This window comes from Crinia signifera, chromosome 6 (assembly GCF_055691185.1).
Source record: "Crinia signifera chromosome 6, ASM5569118v1, whole genome shotgun sequence".
Taxonomy (NCBI): Eukaryota; Metazoa; Chordata; class Amphibia; order Anura; family Myobatrachidae; genus Crinia; species Crinia signifera.
Window position 1 is genome coordinate 272,136,543 of NC_139222.1, and position 26,850 is coordinate 272,163,392.

Below are 26,850 nucleotides of genomic sequence, written 5' to 3' on the forward strand. Positions count from 1 at the left end.
TCCTAGGTATCCAGCAGTACCGCTGTGCTTCTCTGCGCTGTTCCTAGGTATCCAGCAGTACCGCTGTGCTTCTCTGTGCTGTTCCTAGGTATCCAGCAGTACCGCTGTGCTTCTCTGCGCTGTTCCTAGGTATCCAGCAGTACCGCTGTGCTTCTCTGTGCTGTTCCTAGGTATCCAGCAGTACCGCTGTGCTTCTCTGCGCTGTTCCTAGGTATCCAGCAGTACCGCTGTGCTTCTCTGCGCTGTTCCTAGGTATCCAGCAGTACCGCTGTGCTTCTCTGCGCTGTTCCTAGGTATCCAGCAGTACCACTGTGCTTCTCTGTGCTGTTCCCAGGTATCTCACATTACCACTGTGCTTCTCTGTGCTGTTCCCAGGTATCCAGCAGTACCGCTGTGCTTCTCTGTGCTGTTCCTAGGTATCCAGCAGTACCACTGTGCTTCTCTGTGCTGTTCCCAGGTATCTCACATTACCACTGTGCTTCTCTGTGCTGTTCCCAGGTATCCAGCAGTACCGCTGTGCTTCTCTGTGCTGTTCCTAGGTATCCAGCAGTACCGCTGTGCTTCTCTGCGCTGTTCCTAGGTATCCAGCAGTACCGCTGTGCTTCTCTGTGCTGTTCCTAGGTATCCAGCAGTACCGCTGTGCTTCTCTGCGCTGTTCCTAGGTATCCAGCAGTACCGCTGTGCTTCTCTGTGCTGTTCCTAGGTATCCAGCAGTACCGCTGTGCTTCTCTGCGCTGTTCCTAGGTATCCAGCAGTACCGCTGTGCTTCTCTGCGCTGTTCCTAGGTATCCAGCAGTACCGCTGTGCTTCTCTGCGCTGTTCCTAGGTATCCAACAGTACCGCTGTGCTTCTCTGCTCTGTTCCTAGGTATCCAGCAGTACTGCTGTGCTTCTCTGCGCTGTTCCTAGGTATCCAGCAGTACCGCTGTGCTTCTCTGTGCTGTTCCTAGGTATCCAGCAGTACCACTGTGCTTCTCTGTGCTGTTCCCAGGTATCCAGCAGTACCGATGTGCTTCTCTGTGCTGTTCCTAGGTATCCAGCAGTACCGCTGTGCTTCTCTGTGCTGTTCCCAGGTATCCAGCAGTACCGCTGTGCTTCTCTTTGCTGTTCCTAGGTATCCAGCAGTACCGCTGTGCTTCTCTGCTCTGTTCCTAGGTATCCAGCAGTACCACTGTGCTTCTCTGCGCTGTTCCTAGGTATCCAGCAGTACCACTGTGCTTCTCTGCTCTGTTCCTAGGTATCCAGCAGTACCGCTGTGCCTCTCTGTGCTGTTCCCAGGTATTCAGCAGTACCGCTGTGCTTCTCTGCGCTGTTCCTAGGTATCCAGCAGTACCGCTGTGCTTCTCTGTGCTGTTCCTAGGTATCCAGCAGTACCGCTGTGCTTCTCGGCGCAGTTCCTAGGTATCCAGCGGTACCGCTGTGCTTCTCTGCGCTGTTCCTAGGTATCCAGCAGTACCGCTGTGCTTCTCTGCGCTGTTCCTAGGTATCCAGCAGTACCGCTGTGCTTCTCTGCGCTGTTCCTAGGTATCCAGCAGTACCGCTGTGCTTCTCTGCGCTGTTCCTAGGTATCCAGCAGTACCGCTGTGCTTCTCTGCGCTGTTCCTAGGTATCCAGCAGTACCGCTGTGCTTCTCTGCGCTGTTCCTAGGTATCCAGCAGTACCGCTGTGCTTCTCTGCGCTGTTCCTAGGTATCCAGCAGTACCGCTGTGCTTCTCTGCGCTGTTCCCAGGTATCCAGCAGTACCGATGTGCTTCTCTGTGCTGTTCCTAGGTATCCAGCAGTACCGCTGTGCTTCTCTGTGCTGTTCCCAGGTATCCAGCAGTACCGCTGTGCTTCTCTTTGCTGTTCCTAGGTATCCAGCAGTACCGCTGTGCTTCTCTGCTCTGTTGCTAGGTATCCAGCAGTACCGCTGTGCTTCTCTGCTCTGTTCCTAGGCATCCAGCAGTACCGCTGTGCTTCTCTGCGCTGTTCCTAGGTATCCAGCAGTACCGCTGTGCTTCTCTGCTCTGTTCCTAGGTATCCAGCAGTACCGCTGTGCTTCTCTGCTCTGTTCCTAGGTATCCAGCAGTACTGCTGTGCTTCTCTGCTCTGTTCCTAGGTATCCAGCAGTACCGCTGTGCTTCTCTGTGCTGTTCCTAGGTATCCAGCAGTACCGCTGTGCTTCTCTGTGCTGTTCCTAGGTATCCAGCAGTACCGCTGTGCTTCTCTGTGCTGTTCCTAGGTATCCAGCAGTACCGCTGTGCTTCTCTGTGCTGTTCCCAGGTATCCAGCAGTACCGCTGTGCTTCTCTGTGCTGTTCCTAGGAGTCAGGTCTACCTTCCATATCTTACATTTCGGCCCAATTCAGACCTACTGGCTAGGCTGCGCATATATATTTGATTGTAAATGCTGCCCCGCAGGTCTGTAAGGCCCCCACCGGAGAGATCATCAGACTCGAGACTCACCTCTGCTTTTAGAATACCAAATGCTTAACTCAAATGTTTGTACTCTGTTAATCCTTCATGTGTTTATTTTGTATCCGTGTGTATTTTAATTTGCAAATGTAAAACGCTTGTGGCCGAATCAATTAGCCGCAAACCCCCGGCAGTCATGGGTGGTAGTAATCATCTTGTTTTCTGTAGTGTAATTTGTCTTTGTCGCTCTCTCCCCTTTTATGACTCTGACACCGGACCTCATTCAGGTCCGGTTGCAAGAGCGCACACCAGTGCAAGGTTCTAAATATCATGGCCGCTTCCTGGCCAAAGACCAACCCATTCGCTGCAATTTCCACTTGCGAGAAGCCGCTTCCCGAGCTTGAATTCCTGCACTGTCTGTTTTTCTTACATAGGTGATATTTCCCCCTTAATTCACACTTCCTATAGAAGCCATTAGCGTCTAATTGCTTATGTTTACAACTTGTCATAATTACTTAATAGTGTTGCAGGTTATGTAAGCTGCGCCCTGGGACGCAGAGGGCTCTCGACAAGGATGCAGCTGTTGAACGTGCTGGGTTGGTTGTAGATATTCTGTACACATGGAGCTGCGCGAAGCACTGGGGTCGGGGCTAGTTTAACACTAGGTGCATTGTACTTAACCTCTCTGTGCAGGATCATTCTCGACAACTTATTGCTTGTGGCGTTGGCGTTCCGTCATCTAAAGTTTCATTGTTTTTCAGCCTCCACAGAGCAGGAAAGTATCTTTAAGGTAACTAATGTAGCTGTAAAACGTTTACAAGATGTACACGACACTTCCCCGTGACGCACTGACATATATCACACAAGCCTACAGTGTTTACTTGCTTGTCATGTGTTTAATAATGAATATTCGTTCCAAAATGTTGCCAAATGTCAACACGCACACACACACACACACACACACACACACACACACACACACACACACACACACACACACACACACACACACACACACACACACACACTGCTATAAAACCCTCAAGTGTAAAGGTTATTCTGGGGGAGATGTGTCAAGCCTGGGAGACAGATAAATAGGAGAAGGGTCGGTAGTGGGCGATATGATCACGAGGTGGCCCTATTTAGGTGGACATGAATTAGGTTGAGCACCGAAGGTTGACAGGCCTCAGTTCGACACCTGAAATAGGTGGACATGGCTATGGTCGACCGGGTTGGAAGGTCGACCAAGAATTAGTTTGACAATGGGAAGGTCGACATTAGTTTTTCATGTTTTTTCTCTCGTGCCAACAGGTGGAATTTCATGCCCTACCATCCAGTATGGCATGGCGGGAGAAGCATCTAGTGTGTCGACACAGCAAGGCACCGTGCCTGAAGCATGGCAAGCGAATCATGCCATGAGAGGGGACTCGGTGTCCATGTCGACTATGTCGACATTTGGAACAATTACAAAAAAAAACTCGTCGACCTTGCCATTGTTGACCTAATGCTTGTGTTGACATTGTTGACCTTAGACACGCCAACCTATTTCAGGTGTCTGTTGACCTTCAGTGGTGTGCATGCGCGGTCATCCATTAATGGCTCGGGCTAGGGCCCTATATTTCGGCATTGACAAAAGGTCGTCATGAGTGTAGCATTTTCTTTGGTGTCAATGTCGACACCTGGTCATGTGGACCCCATATTAGTGTGGCCTGTAACCTCAATTGGGGCAGTTACCATTCCCAATAATCAATGGTAAAGTATAAAAATTTCCCAAAAATTAAGAAAACAAATATCTGAAAAACTCACGTTGACTTTGTTCACGTGTCGATCATTGCCATGTTGACTATGTTCTGTCAATCTTTTGTCGATGTCGATCTTGTGGCGTCGTCCTATTGATTGTCGACCCGACCTTCTGTATCATCCGGATTCCTCCCAAAGCAATTAATCAGCCTCTGTCATTTCAGAGACTGTGCTAGATAAGTGGCAGAAGCTGATTGGTTGCTTTGGAAACTGACGAGACTCGATACCTCTCCCTGTGTGTATAAGCAGCACATTAAAGTGTAAATGACCATTGTTTGCTAAGTTCTAAAGAATTTGAACCAGCGACGGCTGCTGAGCTAATGTAGTGGAGGGGATGATCGCTACATACATCCGATACATATATCTAAACGTTTATAAATCTATTCATCTAATTTATCTCTTCTGCCACTCCCCTTCGGCAAAATCTGCGCTGGCTCCCATTCCCCTACAGGATTCTCTTCAAACTCCTCACCCTCACATACAGGGCCATCTCTAATTCCATTGCTCCCTACATCTCCAAACTCATCTCCATTCATACTTCCTCCCAATCTCTATGGCCAGCCAATTACCATACTCTGGCCACTGCCTCCCATGCTCCAGTCCAAGATTTTACCCGTGCTGCAACCCCTTCAGTGGAGCGCACTCTCCCTGCTCCATTAGACTCTCTCCGACCTTACAAAGATTCAAATGGGCACTGAAAACCCACCTATTCATCAAAGCCTACCCTTCCGCTGTAAAACCTAGTCCTGAGGCTGCTCCTCCAACCCCCTGGCGCATGCGTCAGACGTCTCTCTCTACTGTACATCCTGCCATCAAGGCAGCTCTGACCCCCTGCTTGCGCATCATGTCATCAGTCTGTCTACCCTTCCCACTAGATTGTTAGCTCTTTAGAGCAGGGCCCTCTTCCCTCTTGTTGTCAAAGCCCTCTTCTTCTCACAAATACTTACGGCTCTCTCTGAATCAATTAGCATCTTTACTCGCATTTTCTCCTGCTTGTAAAGTCTAATCTCTACTCTATCTATCGCTGCCATTCCTAGTAGTACACTTCCTCCATCTAAGCTGTATTTAGAACTGTGGCGCTCTTTATGGGTGCCGGACGGCTCCCCGACAGTCGGGATTCCGACAGTCATTCCTCCGACGTCGGAATCCTGACTGCTCCCTCGTGGGGGTCCACGACCCCCATAGAGGGAGAATAAAATAGGTGGCGAGCGCAGCGAGCCCGCAAGGGGCTTCATTGCGCTCCCCACGCTGTGCAGTCGGGATTCCGACGTCTGACTAATGACTGTCGGAATCCCGACTGTCGGGCTACTATACCACACCCCTCTTTATTAGCTGTACTTGATATTTGTTATTTATTTACTGTAAGAATATGCAACCCTAATGGTGGTATGCATCATCAGGCAGATGCTGGGACAGGAGCTCAGATATGAGCATGTCCCTTGCGATCTGCTCTGACTGGTGCCAAGAAGGGGACTGCGCAGGCATGGTTAGCTCTGACCCCCAGCTGTCTGGTTGGCAGTTTGGTGTGTAGCAGATGGGTTACCTCCATTCTGAGATGGCGGCAGTTGTGGGAGCCAATATCCGGAATGCAAAGCATAAAATCCCCCATACAAACTTATAGGGCATGCGGTTGCAGAAGGAGGGTTTGCAGCAGGTGTCAGAGATACCCGCTGCTGTTCCTTCTATATACATTCAGGAGGTACCTAATATTTGAGCCTAACCCCTGAAAACAGGTGTTTTCAGGGTGTACAGGTGTTTTCAGGGTGTAGGTAATATAGATTGTAAGCTCCACTGGGGCAGGGACTGATGTGAGTGTTCAACTAGTCTCTCTGTAAATCGCTGCGTAATATGTGTGCGCTATATCAGAAACTGCTAATAAATAAATTAGCCACAAATATCAATCCTTTTAGGTCCAATGTCTCATCAGGCTCAACAGCCCTAGCGCTAGTAGCACAATTCATTTAAACTAGACTGTTTGAAAATACATTTTGACTGCAAAAGGTTAAATGATAAATGGATAGGCCCCTGTATACAAAAAACCCGGACACCTTTCTGATTTAGCAGCACCGCTTACCTTCCCAAAATCCATATCCTAACCATCTATCAAGCACAGTAGAACACCACATTTATATAATGTATTATGCCATCTTGCTATGTGTGTGCGTGTGTGTGTACACACATACACATGCACACACACGCACATATATACGTGTGCAAATAGGGGCAGTCTTCAGTGCTCCGGGCCCCCCTAACAATTAATCTGACCCTGGTACCCCATAGACCTTTCTACATTTATATAAGTCCCTGACACTCCTGTCGGCCACCAGCGTTGGATGAAATAGAGATCATGCGTATGTATCAGGATACGCATACGGCTTAGGATAGACCTAAAAAAGATTTTTTTTTGCTGAAAAATCTGAAGCTGGACAATCCCGCGATAGTTATTACAGCAGCCCATTGCTTGGTAACACTGAGGAACACTTATGGTGCCAGGTTAAACTCTCTTTAAGAGCTTTACATGTTATGCTATTGGATTTATCCCTGTGTAAATATCATTCCTCTTAATGTCTTCCTGAAAGAAACATGCTACTGGCCTATTGTATGCAGAACACTGCTGGGGTGACAGAAGAGGTAACAGGAATCCGTCCACTAATTCTGTTGACTCAGGTGCACTGGTATTCTTAGGCAGAAAGGTTTGCAGACAGAACTGTCCTGGGAAATCTGTGGCTGCAGAAAGGCTTCTCAGCGTTCCTCTAAACATTTCATCACAGGATTTTAGGTTGATTGGAAGAACAGAGAGAAATAAGTTCTAAGACTGTGGGCCGAAGTCACATTTGTATGTAAATACCTTTTCTAAAGTACCTTGATGCGTGCGCAGTGTGACCGACCACGGTGCACTTACACACAAAAACATTGGCATTGCATACAAACATGAAATAAGCCCTGTGTTCTGCAGACTAATGCCCCATTCAATCCATGACAACTTTTCCGACAGTCAGAAAAACCGGTACTTGTGTATTTTGGCGGCGCCCCCGATGTCCGTCGTACGATGAACGTATCGCATCGCATGCCATGTACCCGATGGCATGCGATGCGACGCGATTTTGACCCCCTATACGATCAAAAATCGTATAAGCACCCTAAAGGGTGCTTTTGAGCACCCTAATGGGTGCTTACAATGTTAAATGCACCCCCACGCCACCCCCCCACTATAAACGTGAACCCGAAGCGTGGCGAGCGAGCCCGCGAGGGGCGGCGGTACGCGTCCTACGACCTTTTCATACCCCCACTATCCACGGTGGCGTGGAGTTGAGAATAGAATAGTGTGGCGAGCGCAGCGAGCCACCGAGCCCGAAGCGTGGCGAGCGCAGCGAGCCCCGCGAGGGGACGTGGATACCTTCACAGGTAAACGCGTCCCTTCGCGGGCTTCACAGGTATCCGCGTCCCCTCGCGGGGCTTGCTGCGCTCGCCACGCTTCGGGCTCGGTGGCTCGCTGCGCTCGCCACACTATTCTATTCTCAACTCCACGCCGACGTGGATAGTGGGGGTATGAAAAGGTCGTAGGACGCGTACCGCCGCCCCTCGCGGGCTCGCTGCGTTTGCCACGCTTCGGGTTCATGTTTATAGTGGGGGGGTGGCGTGGGGGTGCATTTAACATTGTAAGCACCCATAAGGGTGCTTAACATTGTATAAGCACCCATTAGGGTGCTTATACAATGTTTAATCGCATCGCATCGTATGGCATTGTATGCCATGTACAATGGCATACAATTTCAAAATTGTATGCCATCGTGCACTGTCGTACGATATTGCGTCGCATCGCATACCATCGTATGCGTTATGGTATGCGATGCGATGGGCGCCGCCAAAATACACAAGTACCGAAAAACCTTTACTTATCGAATATTTTCTGCCGAATGTAAATCCGGGTGCCAATTTTTTCTTATTTAACTGTTGGAAGAATCAGTATGGTCGGAAAACACGTGGTTAGGTAAACTACTCATGAATCCACTGTTTAGTCGAAAATGCGTCCGTTTTCAACTCTTTTTAGGGGGGGGGGCTGGTTTTCGACGATGCAGATTTGACTTTCACAAAGTCGATCTGCATCGGTAGAAAAAACAGCCACATTAAATGGGTATGCTAGCCAAAAAAATTTGGATAACATTTTCTAACAGATGATTTGGTGTTTTGCAGTGATATCCCGTTGATTTAGCGAATCGGAGATTTACAAAAAAGTCAAAACCGACCAGAAATATAATGTTATACACGACTTTAGTCCGCGATAGAATGCATTAAGGTGCATACATACACACTACAGCATGGGTGGCCAAACCTGTCCTCAAGATCTACCAACAGTTCATGTATCTCAGGCAATCTGTGGATCTATAGTAGGAATGAATGCAACAGGTTTGAAAATGTTACAGTTAGTAATGACTACACCTGTGCACCAGCTAGGGAAACTGGGAAATGTGACAGTTAGTAATGAATACAGCTGTGCACCAGCTAGGGAGTCTGGGAAATGTGACAGTTAGTAATGACTACAGCTGTGCACCAGCTAGGGTGTTTGGGAAATGTGACAGTTAGTAATGACTACAACTGTGCACCAGCTAGGGAGTCTGGGAAATGTGACAGTTAGTAATGACTACAGCTGTGCACGAGCTAGGGAGCCTGGGAAATGTGACAGTTAGTAATGACTATGGCTGTGCACCAGCTAGGGAGTCAGGGAAATGTGACAGTTAGTAAAGAATACAGCTGTGCACCAGCTAGGGAGTCTAGGAAATGTGACAGTTAGTAATGACTACAGCTGTGCACCAGCTAGGGAGTCTAGGAAATGTGACAGTTAGTAATGACTACAGCTGTGCACCAGCTAGGGATTCTGGAAAATGTGACAGTTAGTAATGACTACGGCTGTGCACCAGCTAGGGAGTCTGGGAAATGTGACAATTAGTAATGACTATGGCTGTGCACCAGCTAGGGAGTCTGGGAAATGTGACAGTTAGTAATGACTACAGCTGTGCACCAGCTAGGGAGTCTGGGAAATGTGACAGTTAGTAATGACTACGGCTGTGCACCAGCTAGGGAGTCTGGGAAATGTGACAGTTAGTAATGACTACAACTGTGCACCAGCTAGGGAGTCTGGGAAATGTGACAGTTAGTAATGACTACAGCTGTGCACGAGCTAGGGAGTCTGGGAAATGTGACAGTTAGTAATGACTACAGCTCTGCACCAGCTAGGTGATTTGGCAAACGTGGACTGTTGGAAGATCTAGGGAACCGGTTGGTCACACCTCCACTAGACGATATAGTAAACGATATGCACGATAACAACCATCATTAATGATACTCTTGCATACTATCTAGCGTGTACGCACTGTATCTTTAACAGTGTGGATCACATTAGCGATGTCGACTATCGTCTGTACATGCAGGATGACAGGATATCACTAGCGAGAGCCATGTTGTAAAATGCAGCAACCCCCCCCCCCCCATTGCACTGGGTACACATCATCTAATGTGTATCCAGCTTTAGACCATGAGAGCAAACATTGAATCCTTTTCACAGACAGGAATAGAAATTATGTATTTACTACGAATCGTGTTGCTAAAACCTGCACCAAAGTCGCAGAACTATAAAAGAAGTATATTGACGACTAGATCAGTGGTGTGAAAAGGTCTGAGGCAGATCTAGAGCCAACACAGTATATGTGCTCACACGGTTTGGGGCTTATTGGGGACTAAGGAATTAATTCTGTTTCATTCGCTAAATAGCAAATTTGGACTGGGATCGATGGTGCAGGTCTGCGCATGCGTAGCGGTGAAAATACGCACGTGCAGACCTGCATCACACTCGCCAAGGCGTACGCAGAGTGAGGTGGGGAGTGGGCGGGCAGAGGGAAGGTCCTATGGGAACGGCCAGCGTTTCCTGTATGTGTCCACAAAAACGGTGGGTGCACCCCGAAAAACGCTGGGCTTAACCATGAGAACGCAGGCGTGTCGAAGCCTGCACGGGGCGGGTGGTTGACGTCACATGATGTCAGCGCCCGTCCTGAATTTCAGAATCAGAATCAGAATCTTTATTTGTCATAAAATGGCCACATGCAGTGAACATTAAACGAAAATAAAAGAGCATACGGCACATATATACAGCAAAAGCATAAAAAAAGACAGTGATAGCAGACAACCAAATCGTACATGCCTACATTATTCAACCCCAAGATTTACAGTTATTTAAGATCCGAACAGCTATAGGAAAAAAACTCTCTCTAAATCTCTTTGTCTTACACAAAACTGAACGATAACGCCTATGAGATGGTAATAGGGAAAAAAAGTCATTATATGGGTGGGTAAAATCACTCAGAATACATTTTGTCTTCAAAGAAAGTCGACTCAGAAAGATGTCCTGTAGGTTTGGCAGAACAACACCCACTGCCCTACCCGCAGTTGACACAACCCTCTGGAGGGACTTTCGATCCGCAGCCGAGCAGGGACCAAACCAGGCCAATAACCCATAAGTGAGGATACTCTCAATTACACAGGAATAGAAATTAGTCAGGGTCTTCTCACTCCAGCCAGTCGCAGTTTCCTCAGGAAATACATGCGCTGGTTGGCCTTCTTGACAATTATGTTAATATGGGTATTCCATGAAAGGTCATTAACAATATTGATACCCAAAAACTTAAAGGTATCAACAGTCTCCACCGGTTGGCCATTTAAAACTTGGCCAGCTCCTTTGTAAATAAAGGTCAGCTATTTGCAAACAGGTAAAAAAAAAAAATTCGATGGTCGGCGACCATTAAATGTTTTTTTTTGCCCGTACACCCGCAAACGAACATCGATTTGCATGCCGGCAGGGACATTTGCACAGGGGCGGGCTTTCCTTATCTTGCATTTACTCCTTCTCTAAGCAGCGTACATTTTCTGCTTAGCGAGTCAACAGGAGCCAGGCCCTTAGTTCCATGTAATGCTTTCTACCAATAGGAAGTGATTTATGTTTTTAATTGGGTTAATTTTAGTCAATTTGACAGTGATATCTCTCCTAATGGAGGCAATCTGATGGGGTTATACAGAAAAAATAGATGGGTATTGTTGTCAGCAGACAATAGACACTCTGAAACAGTGCTTAGGGCAGGTATGTCCAAACTATGTACCTCCAGCTGTTGTGACACTACAAGTCCCATCATGCCTTGCCACAGTTTTTCTATTAGGGAATGCTAAAACTATAACAAGGCATGCTGGGATGTGTAGTTTCACAACAGCTGGAGGGCCACAGTTTGGAAATGGCTGGCTTAGGGTATCCCGGAGAACTATAACTGCCGGCGCTGTACAGCTATTTGGAGATAGAAGTCAAACACATTTACTCCTTTTAGTCTATATTTTTACTAAAACACTATGGACAATCTTTACCATGACCTTACGCAGTTTGGGAAGTGAAGATAACTCACACCAATTAAAAAAAGTCCAATTGATGTTTAGGAGTATACAGCTCAAATTTATAGAAACAACCAATAAGTAAAAGATCAAAATGGGGGTGTTCCAGCACTTCTCCAACCTACAGTATAATAGGTTGTGGGATATTCCCCCAAAACACAAATTTTTGGGGGGTGTAAGTATTAAGGAGCCCACAGATGTACTAAAGAGATATTGAAAACAGAATGCCAGCCCAGCACCAGGCAGCAACATGTACAGAAGTATTTCTGGGACTTGTAGTACCACATCAAGTTGCTCATGCAGTATTTTAGGTTTTTAAAAGCCTGCTGACTGCATGATTGCAGTACATGGAGAGGCCCAGTGGTTAGTGAATGTCTGTGATACTCTGGGACAGAGGTTTGTGTGCAGGGTCCCTGCAGTCCACCAGGCGGAGACACTATGACCTGTCCTGGCTGCCGGGAAGCAGAAGCCTCTCGTACAGTATATGACTACATACAGCCACTGGCTACCAGCACAGGCACTACAAGGATCACATAGGTGAAGGGGGAGCTTTGTTCCAACAGAGCAATGGAAAAATGTAATTGTGCTGTGAAGCAAATCCTATCACAGATGGGCTGTTACACTGCACCAGAGGGATCTGTGGCTGCTTTGCAGCACAGGTTATATAATACAATGGCCACTGATGTTTTCGTTCTTGAACTGAAATAAGCGCTTCCACATTTTGGGGCTGATTCTTAGTTGGGTGCAAAGGAAAGCAGAGCAAGTAACTTTTTACCCATGCAAAACCATGCTGCACTGTAGGGGGAAAGATGTAGCACATGCATTGATTAGATTTGGGAGGGACGTGTCCAACCTCATGTAAATTGCAGTGTAATGCTGGGTACACACTGGCAGATATATTGGCCGATCAATTGATCAACTGATATATTGCTACGTGATCAACAAGTGTGCACCAGGATTGTGAACCGGCGTCTTTTATAGACATATCGCGTCAGCTGTGCATATATATCGACGCACCCTGCTGTATGTATAGGTGATTTGCCGACTGCCCGTACACCCACACCAGGACCCGGCCGGCGGTGATTGACAGCTCCACTGAGTGGGCAGCGTGTTTGGAGAACACGCTGCTCAATCTGTCCAGGGATATAGCTGCAGATATATGTTCTACTGTGTACCCTGCCTTAAGGTGTGTACACAATGGCTGATATACATTAGCCAGTGTGTACAGTCGATATAAACTGCTTTGTTTACAATTACATCACAATGTTTGTGCAACACAGCCGATATATGATATATCTAAAGGCACACCGGGCTGTGTGTATGGGTGATCCGCTGACCACCTGTATACCAGCACAGTAGCCAATGGTGATTGACAGCTCATGTAACTAGTTGTGACGTCCGGCAGGATGGATCAGGCGGTGTGTATGGAGAACACTCTTCACCATCCAATGAGCAATATATATGTATGTATGTATGCAAGTTGATTGACAGGAAGCTGGCCTTTGTTGGTGTCACCCGGCTGTTGACTTTGAGTATCAGGGAAAATGTAGGCGTGCCCTGGCGTTTTCAGGAAGGGTCTGTGACGACCGTGCCGGCCTGTTTCTACTGCACATGAAGAGTAAGTTCTGGGCTGCGCACAGACTGCACACACTGGAGAATCATTCCATGGCGAGCGGTAACGGATGGATTTGCAGATAATCTTCCGGTCTGCAATATTTTGTCAGGCTTGCACAGGGTGGGATTTCACTCTGGTGGGGCGGCGTATGCCTGATTACTGGGCTTTTCAAATTAGCAGCCCTGTGATCAGGTCTGAATATGCCCCTTATGGGGCCCATACACGGTACAATTATTGCATGCGTTTTGGACTAGATCACATCGCATCACATGCGAATTGCATTCTATGCCATCTAGTTAAAAAATTAGATGCAGCACATACTTTTTTGAGCAGTGCGATGGCCATGCACAGGAGCACGCATCTCATCACACCCGGCAATTGTACTGTATATGGGCATATGTTTGACCAATGTGCACAAAACTACTTAAGGCAGCGGTTCCCAAACGCAGTCCTCAAGGCACCCCGGTGTTTGAGGATTTAAGTATATCCATGGCTCAGTACAGATGGTTAAATCAAATTGACTGAGGTATTCACGAAGTCAACTGTGGCCAAGCACGAATAAACTTAAAAAGTGGACCATTGGGGTGCCTTGAGGACCATGAAACGTACCATCCAGTGTAGCCTATCTTCTTGTGTATCATTTCATTAATACATGTCAGGGGGCATCTGGGTGCTGTGCATCAGTGTACAGCGCTTGCTACGTGCATTCACCTGGAGGGTGTCCCCTACCATGAGACCTTTACATTTAATACACCCCTCCTGCTGAGCATTACAGACTCCCAAACAGGATGCTTCCTTCATCAGTAACCTGGGCAATAATTTAAAACAGTTTGAAGTGATTGAACAAACAACTGCAACGCACACGCTGTGGATCTGATGGCCACCTAAGCTGGGTACACACTGGCGCAATTTCGTTCTGGTTCGCCGTTTCATATCAGGATAAAATCTACGATGTTCAGAGTGTATGGGAGATTGCGCGCGCCCGCACATATTAGGTTTGATGTTCTGCACACATCGGAGGGCGGAACATGAACCGGTCTCAAGGGCATTTGTTCCGATGTCGGAATGAATGCCCGTCGCTCCAGTGTGGACCCAGATTTAGAATTCTACACATGATTTCCTTTGGCAACAGAAAGATGAGTAGGAAATTTGGGGTCACAGAGTTTTGGAACCAGATGACCTCGTGTTGGACAGTCAGATGTTACAGACTCTGCGGCTGATGCCGTGCTGAATGCAATGTTACTTACCCTGTGGTCATGGACCTAATGGTGTATATTCCCGCACATGCAGAGTTATATACTGTACGTCTATGCGGCCCGCAGTGGTCCAATCAGTATGCTTGGTTCCAGAGCCGCCATCATTATCAGGGGCAATCTTTCCACCTTTTTCTTGTGGTCTTTGAGCCCATGGCGCCAATACGCCAAACAACAGCGTCTGCGCAGGCGAAGGCACACCACCAGTCACACCTGTGCCACACTTAGTACCAGCTGCCTCACAAACCCCATACCAAACACAAATCCACTTTGAAGTTCCCCTCACTTGCAGTCGTATTCACCACCATGTACAGCACTGAGAACAACTAGATTTCTGTGCTACTGTACATACAGCGAGCGGCCAGCAACTGCCATCTCCGCTGGGCTTACTAGGTAAAAGCAGGACTCTGAAGTCCCCAGTAAAGTTTCCACTTAAAAGTGTATTCCTTATACCTCTAAGCCTACCCTCCTGTCTGCTTATAAAGCTCTGAGGTATCGGGGAACGACTGCTCGCCGTTTGTCTCCTTATTTCTAACAACGTGCTGAGTGTTAGAAGCGGTGTATGTGTGTGCTGCCTGCAAGCCATTGTAATTGCTTAGTTTGTCAATGAGCCCCCACCTCTCCCCTGCTGTACTGTAGGGGGTAAAGCCCTGCTCACTAGACTGGAGTCTAGAGGAGGGAGCAGGGAGGAGCCAGGCCTGATATTTGTATGTCTCTCAATTGATGGATGACTGCTGTTATATGCCTCTGTGTGCTTTCCCTGCCTCTTATTTCTGCTGGTACCAAGCCTCAGACACAGAGAAGGAGAGAGAGAGAGAGAAGGCTGGCTGCACGGGGAGAACTCCAGACACACAGAGAGAGACCAGGGCAGACACTTTAGTGTAAAGAAACCAGCTCCAATGAATTCCAAGGTTCTGGTTGCATTGTGAGTGCAGCATTTCCCCCCGCAGCAGCTCAGAGCAAAAGGATTCCTGTGTCTTCTGCGCTATTCAAGTACTGGGCAATTTTTTTTTTTTTTTTTTAATTTTGCTGTTTTTTTTTCATTTTAATTTTTAAATTTTAGATTTTCTTAAAAAAACAAAAAAACTGCTTTGGGATTTGCTCACGAATCTGGAAAGTACCTGGAACACTGTGCAGGATCCTGTGGATGATTTAAAGGGCTCTGTGCACTCTGCAGAACAGGAGAATCTCACCCAGGCATGGCTCTTACGGGGTGCTGGACCCTCTCCTTGTGGCTCTTGGCATGGAGCAGCATCTGCCAAGTGTGCGCCAACGGGTGCCCAGCCTTGTGTACCTGTAGTGGGACCACAGTGGATTGTCATGGTTTGGGGCTAAAAATGGTACCAAAAAGCATCCCGAGGAACACGGAGAGGCTGTAAGTTTGACCTGACACCTTTACACTGTTTTAGCACCTGTGGGTGGTATTTAAATATTTATAGCCTTGGCAAAATGTGTCTGTTTTTTTACTGGGGGGAAAAATAATTGTATCTAAGGCAAGCGGATAAACAAATACTGTTTGTTCTGTAACATAGATAGCAATTAGTTTTCATTGTTAGTTTTTTTATTGTTCATTTGTTTGTCTCTAAGCTGTTTGGGAAAATTGCAGCAGATGTTGCATTAGAACTCTCAACTTTGTCCCTGCAGCACATATGAGCTTAGTAAATGTCATTCACTTACTTCTGTGTGGGTATATATATATTATTGCTGTCATATTACATTTATTTTATTTAAACCGATCCCCTCACATTAAGCAACTGAGCTAGAATCACCCCCGGTCCTGGGCACTGGCAGTAACTGCACAAGAGCAATGAATGAATTCTGCACTTCAAAGTCATTGTAATCACTATCACTAGCTTTATAGAGATCGCTTTATGTTACTGTGTTCTAGGTACGCTCTGGATATGATAGCTTGTAACTCCTGCATAATGTACTGGGAAGCAGATATTACTAGGAGAGGCATGTGCATTTGGGAACAGAACTTTGTCTGGCAGTTTATGCTTTCCAAGAAGGTTCCAGCCAGTGGACAGCTAATAGCAGTCACAGAGCATTCTTCATCACCAGTACATACTTCATCATCATCAGTGGTATAGTGGGTGTGAGCCAGCTGGTGGTCTGGAGGAAAGGGAGCAAGATTCATAACCCCCAGCTTCTTGTCAAACAGATTCTGATATGATTTGTCATGCTTTTGTATTGTGTGTGTATGTATATTATTATTTATTTATTTATCTATTAATTTATTTACAGTTTGTTATATAGAGCAGCAGATTCCATTGCGCTTTACAATAGTAGACAGTGATAGAACAAACTGGGTAACAACAGACAGACTTGGAGGTAGGAGGGCCCTGCTGCAAGCTTACAATCTATAGGGACATAGGAGGGAAACACAAGGACAGGCAACAGTAATAGCATAGCTTGTCGGTCCAGACGGGAAGCTATATAATACATAAGTGACTCAGGGGGTTATGTGTGTGGTACTTAAATATGATAGGCTTGAGGTGAGTTTTCAGGGAACGGAATATATATATAAATATATAAGTTTCTTATATAGCGCACACATATTCCGCAGCACTTTACAGAGAATATTTGAACATTCACCACGGTCCCTGCCCCATTGGAGCTTACAATCTATATTTCCTATCACATGTACACGCACACACAGACATTCTAGGGTTCATTTTGATAGAAGCCAATTTACCCTCCAGTATATTTTTGGAATGTGGGAGGAAACCGGAGTACCCGGAGGAAACCTGCGCAAGCATGGGGAGAATATACAAACTCCACACAGTCAGGGCCATGGTGGGAATGGAACCCATGACCTCCCTGCTGTGAGGCAGTAATGCTAACCATTACACCATCCGTGCTGCCCCGTACATATAGAATCCTTTCCTCCAGTACATGCAGTTTCTATGGCTTCCATTTCAGTTGAAGAACATTTTAAATATTGCAAACCGATTATGACATAGCACAAGTGCTCTCACATTTGGAATTCTCTTTGGCTAATCCATTATTAAAAATATAATTGCATCTTTTGGAACCTTGCGGAAAGTTATTTAGTGCTTCAGCTAGAAGCCGGGTTCTTTAACCTGTTCTGCCTGCAATACTTTGTGACATGAGGTATATAATGTCCTGCTTATTGTTGCATTACTGGCTCATCTATGTTACAGCAGGGAGACAAAGCATGCTTGTTATGGGTACTGATTGTAGGATACAACCCCGGGGTCTCACAATGCAAACAGACGGGGTTCCTGAACATAAAACATTTAAAGATTGCATTTCTCCAGCATTTTCAGATGCCATTGTATGTAACACGTGTGGTGGGATTATTCCCGGTCTCACGTTCCAGCCTGATTTTGCACGACTGTTTAAATGGAGAAATGTTAAAGCTGTTTGTAGGCACATTGGCTCAAGGTGCTGCTGCGTGTCGTTACAGATCGCCTCCCAATTTCATGAATGACACAGCTATAATGTATACAGGCTACATAGTAGTCTGATGTTCTATTTATGTGACATTTAAACACATCCCAGCCCCCTGTGACACTTCCTATTCAGGTCTAGCATTTGGCTTGAAGTTTGCATAACATAGCTCAGTCCTCTGGCTGCATCCATCCAGCACTAGGTGTGTGGTCCAGGGGTTGCCCCATGTTGGTTATTACTATCGAACTGGCATGTATTTTACTTTGTGACAAGACTTAAGCGGACTATGCACCGGTCCTGGTCCGACTTGGACCCTTTTCACTCGAATCTGACGGATCGGGCTGAACAGTGGCCAAATCAGATGTGTCTGACATCTGATCCGATGCGTGGTCCTGTGTCCATTGGATTGAAGTCGGATATTGGATCTGCTTGCCTCCCGGCAGCACAGAATGGGATATATACATATCATGCAAAAGAACTGCATGTGTTATATTGCATGGGTTTCTGCTGCCTGGGAAGCTCCCACGAGTTGGGGTCCTTTAGTTACACGAGACTGAAAGCAAACTATCTGTCTTTCTCTCTCATACCTATCTTCCTCATCTATCTGTCTGTCTATCTGTCTATCTGTCTGTCTATCTGTCTGTCTGTCTGTCTGTCTGTCTGTCTCACATAAATTTCATATCTATCTATCTATATATCTTCCTCATTATGGGGGTTATTCAATTGCGGATCACGATTATAGGGCTGGCCCGACAGCCGTGACCCTGTCCCGTTCTCGGCTATCTCGACAGTGATTCCGCAGGCAATGTCCCGCCTGACGAACGCTGAAAAGGATGCATGGTCGCCAGGAACGGCTGGAAATCGTCAAGCTGTGGTCGGGAGCTCGACAATTCCTGGCCGTTCTCAGCAGAACGGGCCCGACTGCTTGTAAAGTCGGGCCCGTTCTGCCGAGATCCCTGTTCAATGCTGTCGGGAAGACAGCATTTAATAGGGCCCTGCTGCTATTCCCCCCGTCGGGAATAGCGGCAGGAGATTGATATATGTCTGTCTATCTTTCTGTCTTATAAAAATGTCATATTATAAATATCTGTCTGTCTCTATATCATATCGATTTCATATCTATCTCATATTGATTTCTTATCTATTTATCTTACTCATATCTAAGTTACATTGATTGCTTGATATGTAGATCCCCCTCCAGAAGCCCCCTATCGTAAGGCCAGCCCCTTATTTCCCCCCAAGAAGTAAATCGGATTATTACTCGTACTGAATACAAGTTGAGTAGATTTTACACTTTGATGGGAAAGTTTCGCTAGATACCCCCAAGCTGTACATGCTGGAATCATTCTGACGACTGCTTAGCGACGAGCTTAAAACTTCGATGAATTCCATGAGACCGATGGAGAAGTTTAATGAAAACCACAAGGTCTTTGGCACTGAGGCGTGAAAGCCATCATCATATTTTTTTTCTCCATTTCACGGCTGGACCCTGCGAGGGGGTAGAGGGGCCTGTCCTGTCTTCTGGGAGCCTTATCTTATCAAAGGCTCTCAAGTCAAGTGCAGCGGTATTCCTCGCCTCCGTCCAAGTCATTATGCGCTGCCTATGTTTAGATCATTTAGATAGCAGCTCACTCTGAAATTTCCTGCCTTTCAATTGCCAGACCATCTGGAAAATATGTCTTGCGCTCAGACATACATTTATGCGTTGCAGAGGCCGTGTGTGCATGCGAGATGTGGATGGGGAACTTTAGGCTGCATCTAATGAAATGACGATTATTAACTCTTATGGGCTGTTCTAGGCTTATAGGAGAGACGCTGCGAAATTATTTCCGCAAAATAATGACGTTTTTACATTAATGGAACGCTAAGCGCAGATTCAACAGAATTACTGTCTATTCATTAACCTTTCTAAACCCGTTACACGTGAGGAAGTCCTGGTTCCCGCATATGTTTCCCGGGGAGCAGCCTAATATTCAGATGGTGTTGGATTCCAGATCGGGTTGGGAAGAGGGATTCGTGCAGATTCTTCTATTGCCGTTGCAATGTGTACCCTGTGGCTGTGCACATGTGTGAGGTCACGCATGTGCAGATTGGCAGGGCTAAGAATCCTTGCTGCTTCTGTAGCAGTGAAAGAGAACTCGGGGCAGCATTCGGAACCACTGTTCGTGCGTCGGAGCAATGCTAAAAATGCAGTGGTAGTTAAGTTACCACTCACAGCGACTTGGATGCTTCATTATGATGAATGGGCCCCTTATTCCTTCCTAGTGAAGTGTTATAGTGTAGTTCATGTGTAGTAGTGCTAAAGATGTCTTAGTGCAGGGGTGGCCAAACCGGTCCTCGAGATCAGCGGCGTAACTATAGCACCGCAGCCACTGCGGGGGGGGGCTGTGCATGTGGGGGCGCCGGGGGCTGCGGTGCTATAGTTACACCCCCCCCCCCAATCCCCCGCAGACTTACCTATCTCGCTGGTCCCAGCGGCTCCGTTCTTCTGCTGAGGACCACCACAAAATGGCCACCCCCATATAGCACACAGTTCTCTGAAACTGTCTGCTGTATGGGGGCGGCCATTTTGTGGTGGTCCGCAGAAGAAGAACGGAGCCGCCGGGATCAGTGCGATAGGTAAGGCTGCACGGGATTGGGGGGGGGGTTTGCATGGGTGGCGGCGGGGGGGCGCCCCCCCGTAATGGCGGGGGGGGGGGGGCGCCCAAAACTTAGCTACGCCACTGCTCGAGATCTACCAATGGTCCACGTTTTCCAGGTTACCTGGCTGGTGCACAGCTGTAGTCATTACTAACTGTCACATTTTAAAACCTGCTGCATTCATTCCTACTATAGATCCACAGGTTGCCTGGAAAGCATGGACCGTTGGTAGATCTTGAGGACAGGATTGGCCACCCCTGTCTTAGTGGGTTGTTGGCTAGAGGGAGTTGTAAAATGATTTTCCTGCTCTGGGCTATGGTTTATAGCAAAGGGGTCCAAATCACTACCCATTAGCCAAATCTGATCCTTGATAGCCGGTGTAATACCCTATGGGGCCTGAGGCACAGTACTGGTTTAGGCCCCTTCTAATCTTCATTTGTCAAAAAAAAAACCTCCATAACCGAACACATTTATGGGTTACTAGTAAATAGCCCATCTAAATGACTGCTTAGTCTCTATCTTCTCCTACCTCCAATCTGTGTCTTCACAGCTTCTTCTTTCCATATCCAGGAAGTTTGAAACATATCATTTTGGTTTCACTTTCTGTTAAGGAGTAATTAGTCTCTTGAGTGGCCTCTAGTGGTCACTGGCAGTACTTCATCTCAAAAAGATGATTAGTTATAGGCTTTTATAGATATAGGCTAGTAGGCCTGCTCGAAGCAAATGCTTCAAAAGCTAGTTTGCTACCTTTGCCTTTGTGTGAGAGAGAAAGAGATGTAGTTTCACTCACTGCCAACAGATGGGAGTGTTTCGGAGACACACGGACAATAGACTTATATATGGATGATATGACTCTTAGTGGCTTAGTTTATATAACCGATCTTCTGGCTGTGTGATCTATTCTGAATTATTTTTCTACGTTAAGTCATCTCAATTTGGATTAAGGGTCCCTTAGTCCCAACCAAAAATAATTTAATAAGGGGTATATTTACTAAGGCATTGGTTTTTCCAAAGTCTTGATTGTTGGGGGGTAGATTTTGCCTGGCAGATTTAAAAAAAAATCAATAATATTTAAAGTAAAACCAGCCTGCTTTTGCATTTGCTGTTACAGGTTGAGTAAAATTATCCAAAATGCTCGGGACCAGAAGAACTTTGGATAACGGATTATTCCGTATTTCAGATTATTATAATATTTCAATGATGTATCTTGAGGTATCTTGCATTTATGTTGTGTAAACACATCAAACACACGAAATACACACAAATATATTTTATTTGTGCATGAAACAAGGTTTCAAAACATGAATCAAAGTTTGTGTGATATCTCAGGCACTGAATTTGAATGCTAAGCAATCATTTTCTTGCACACATATAGTGCCAGTTACATATCATGTTCTCAGTAGTGCCAGTTACAGATGTCCCCAGTAGAGCCAGTTACATATCATGTCCCCAGTAGTGCCAGTTACATATCATGTCCCCAGTAGTGCCAGTTACATATCATGTCTCCATTACTGCCAGTTACATATCATGTCCCTAGTACTGCCAGTTACATATCATGTCCTCGGTAGTGCCAGTTACATATCATGTACTCGGTAGTGCTGTTACAGATTTCCCCAGTACTGCCAGTTACATATCATGTCTCCTGTACTGCCAGTTACATATCATGTCCTCGGTAGTGCCAGTTATATATCATGTCCCCAGTAGTGCTGTTACAGATGTCCCCAGTAGTGCCAGTTACATATCATGTCCCCAGTAGTGCCAGTTACATATCATGTCCCCAGTAGTGCCAGTTACATATCATGTCCCCAGTAGTGCCAGTTACATATCATGTCCTCAGTAGTGCCAGTTACATATCATGTACTTGGTAGTGCTGTTACAGATGTCCCCGGTAGTGCTGTTACAGATGTCCCCAGTAGTGCCAGTTACATATCAGTAGTGCTTTTAGCAAGAAAAAAATGTTGTTTTTTTCTTCCACTTCCTGGTATGGTTTTCGGAATAATTTAGATAACAGATATTTGGATAAGGGATACTCAACCTGTATTATTCTTTTAAAGATTGCAGGCAAAATCAGCAAAAATGGCAAATCCATTGCTTAGTAAATACACTTGTCATAAGCTCATTTGTTTCCAAGCAGAGAGATTATTCAAATGATGCCTTGTTTGTTTGCAGAGAAATTTCTTACTTAGAAGTCTGTTTTGTCACACTTGCCAGTGTTAAGTTGAAACAGCCTTACTCACCAGGGTTTCTGGTAAATACAAGCTGTATGCCCGCTACATCATACATAGTTGTTATTTGCAGAATATGTCTGCGCTGTTTTAAGTAATGAATAAAGCAAAATTACATCAAAGCTTACTCACAATGCCCAACAATGACCAAATCAAAATTCATTTAGAGTGTATCGGGAATTTTTTAAATTAGGTTACCCAGTTGGGTGAATTGGAACAGTGTTATAGGTGGGATGGCAGCATTCGTGGGCAGCTTAATTCATGTATGTTTACAGTCAGATGCTTCATGTATGGTTGTGCAGTTTAAAGTGATCACATAGCCTCCAAGGAGCCTGTTCTGTAAGTTGAATGAGTCAGTTATACATGCGGGAACAGTATTCTCTGCATGCTTTATGTAACAGGTCCATTTGTCATTGGACTGAAATTTGTAGGAGCTGCATGTATAGAACTGAAGCCATTTTCATATGGTATTAAATCAATACAATTCTGTAGGAGCAATTTTTGAAATGCGGAGAGGGGTCCATTAAGATACCTCCACCTCCTCTTGTCCTATTTCTGTGTGCGTGTGAACTGTATTATACTGTCCATCACATCCACAAATCAGTGCCGAAAGAGGCAGTGTTAAGGATTGTGGGACAGTCACTTTTTTTAGAGTAGTATTGGAGGAATACTGAATTTCTTCGGTGCATTAGTGTTATGCTGGCCATACATTAGACCAGGTATGGGCAACCTTTGGCGCCCCAAGCTGTTGTTAAACTACACATACCAGCATGCCCTGCAACCAGGGCCGGAGTAAGGCTTCTCAGCACCCTAGGCAAAACTTCAACCTACTGCCGCCCCCCCCCCCCCCCCCGAATACTGCCACCAATAACCATTTTCCAACTCTTTAATGCACAATTGCCTAACACTCTGGAATGGCAGGGTGCCTGCCAAAATTGAGTGGTCCTTATAGGTGGGCAAGACCCCTGCTTTCTCTGGAGGCCCCCAGAACCCTCCCCTTTGCCACCCACAACAGAGTACAGGAAGAGAGGGCAGCAAAATAGGGAAGTATGCCTCAAGAGAAAGCATGGAGGTGAAGTCATAGAGGTTCCACAGCAACCACCTGCAAGGATCCTCACAGACATCCTTGATTTTTTGATAGGCAGACTTGGTGGCACCCCCCTAGATCCCGGCGCCCTAGGCAGCTGCCTAAAGCTGCCTAGTGGTAGAGCCGGCCCTGCCTGCAACAGTTTTAGCTTGGCCAAATAGCAAAACTGTAGCTAGGCATGTTGGGATATGTAGTTTAACAACAGCTGGAGGGCTGAAGGTTCCCCATCAGTGCACTAGACCAACTTTCATTCAACTAGCTAATTGGTTAGATTGGACATCTGGTCCTGTATGGGAGCAAATGACAATCAGCAAGTTGCTCACAAACTCAGGAAAATGCGCACATTCAGTCAAATTGTTTAGATCAAACAGATTCAACTACAGCACCATGTCTGAGCCACTGTTTTTGTCCTGTTTCCAGATTTTGTGAGCAAATGACTGAATTGCAAATGACATTTGCTCCCATCCAGTACCAGGTCATTATTCCATCCAGCCAACTAGTCTGATTTATGGCCAACATTAAACTGCAGCAAGTTTCAAACATAATTACCACAGGACCAACGCAATTCATAATGAATAAGGCAGGAAGCCGCAAACTAGTCGTGCCGCTATTTTTTTTTATCGAATTACAAAAAATAACTTGAACCATTTTTGAGCCATGTCTTTGTAGTTTGTAATTCTCTCAATTGCTCCGTTTTAAAGCCACCTTGGCATCAAGTGAATGGGTTTATGTGACGGATCTAGAGGAGAAATTGTCGTCCTGTTTCCCACCGATTGACAGCTGGTGGTAATTGACCAATTAGCGACTGTTTATTTAATAATAAAATAAATCACTGGAGCCAGGTAAACAAACTTTATTTGGGGAATGTTGTGTCTCCGCGTGTTTTATTAGTAAATAAAATGAAAGATTGACCAGGTACATTGGCACAGGAGGCTGATGGGGCGGTTTAACGGTACCACACAACGTCTCTTGTATTGCAGTTACAGGACCGTTTGTAACTTCGGCACGGTAATGAATAGCACCTGTTTATTAGGAGTAAATGGGAGACTGTCCTAATTTTGCCAATCACTGAAACAGGCAGGCACAGGGTGGTATCGTGATTAGTGGTTATGCGTTGTGTTATGCTGTTGCGTTCACCCAGCGCACTGTTTGGATCACGCTATTAATGGTGATGCCTCATGCCTCAGTTGTGATTTTTTTTTTTTTATGGTAACTTGATAATAAGCTTCTCTTGGATACTGGTTCAGCTCACACCACTGTGATACTACTTTCACATTGCAGAAATGGGTAATGACACGGTATTCTTAAATGGGACTTTAAAACGGGTCTGAGCCTTGAGACCTTTCACATTGCAGGTGAAAACCGTTTTAAAAATCATTTAATACCATTCAAACATTCAACCCGTTTAACCCCCAAGGGACACGTTTCAAGCCATTGAAATAGAGCTGTTCAAACTGCCAAAAAAACGGCTTTAAAACGTGTAGGACTCTGCTTTTTAACCATGTTGAAATACCGGTTAACTTTAACCGGTAAATCAACTCTGGCACTTTCACATTGCAGCCTTAAATGTTTTAAAATGGAAAAAAAACGGCAATGTACCGTTTTAAAAGTGCGATGTGAAAGGGGTATGAGTAGCTCACAGCAGTGTGTGTTATAAATCACTTGTTTACACATCTGTAGCCGAGCCAAGGCTTGTTGGTAAATCATTGATTCACCTATCGCACCGCATTCACAAAGCTGCCCAATCAGCAGATAGAGAAGGCCAAATGTTTGCTCATTCAGGATTGCGCTGTTGTTCATTGTCTTCAGGGCTGGGCTAGGACCAGGATAATACAGTGCATCACCTTCTTGTTGTGTCATCCAGGGCACCTGGATCATTCTGGTATATGGTGGACATGCATTGGACCCTATTTTGGTGGACATGCATTGGATCGACCTCTGAAGTTCGACACGGTTTAGGTCGGCACATGAAATAGGTCGACATGGCTAAGGTTGACAGGGTTGGAACGTTGACGCAAGTATTAGTTTGACAACGGGAAGGTCGACAGTCAAAAGATCGACTTGAGTTTTTTACTTGTATCTTTGAGCCGACATGTGCCGACAGGAGGTATTTCATGCCCTACCATCCACTATGGCATGTTGGGAGAATAAAATGGTGTGCCGAGCACAGCGAGGCACCGCGCCCGAAGCATGGCAAGCGCAGCAAGGAGACGCGGTACACTTTGGGGTCGATCTTATTAACCACGAAGGGTGCGAGTTGCCGTTCGGGTGCATTTTCCTTCGCAGGGCTGAAGTCACTGAAATTTGCTCGCACCCCTATGGAGGTGCGAGCAGTAAATTCGGCCCACCATAAATTGTGCCGGGTGTCGTGATGATTGGCACTCAGCGAATCATCCGCACCCTTTGGGGTTAATAGGATCGACACCTTTGACTATGTCGACATTCAGGACAAAAACGTAAAAAACCTCATTTCGACATTTTGACTGTCGACCTAATGCTTGCATCGACCTTCCAACCGTGTCGACCTTAGCCACGTCGGCCTATTTCACGTGTAGACCTAAGCCATGTCGACATTCAATGGTCGACCCAAAGCAACATCTATTCTATCGAAGATGGGATGTTGCCCACAGCAGCCAATCAGATTCTGTCTATTATCTTCTAGAAGTTGCTAAATAAATTTGAAATGTAATGTGATTGGTTGCTATGGGCAACATCCCATGTTCAGTAGAACTCCCATCGTAGTAAATGTATCCACCCAATTGTGTATGGGGTCATTGAAAACAGTGGTTTGGATGTTCGCGCTCATATCCGTGCACTGTACTAGCAGTTGCCGGCGGGTGAGAGGCCTTTGGGTGACGATCTGATTATAATGAATGCATTAAGAAAGTGAACATGTTGAACTGTCAACTGTCATTTATCGTGTTTGAAATTGACAGAAGCTGATTGGTTACCTCTCTCCGGGTCTTGTTACATCATCTATACTAGGTGTGAGCGGC

General features: G+C 46.0%; 1 protein-coding gene across 3 annotated transcripts in view; it reads left to right on the plus strand.

The window, feature by feature from the left end:
* The window catches only part of SLIT1 (slit guidance ligand 1), a 305,558-nt gene that overhangs the window by 16,300 nt on the left and 262,408 nt on the right, over positions 1-26,850 (plus strand). The window contains exon 1 of one of the 3 annotated variants that reach the window (XM_083149613.1): positions 15,189-15,863. The exons of the other annotated variants lie outside the window; for them this stretch is intronic. Within the exon in view, the coding sequence (XP_083005739.1) occupies positions 15,688-15,863 (176 nt within the window). The 5' untranslated portion in view covers positions 15,189-15,687. Of the gene's footprint in view, positions 1-15,188; positions 15,864-26,850 lie in introns of those variants that run through there. 3 annotated transcript variants of the gene reach the window in all.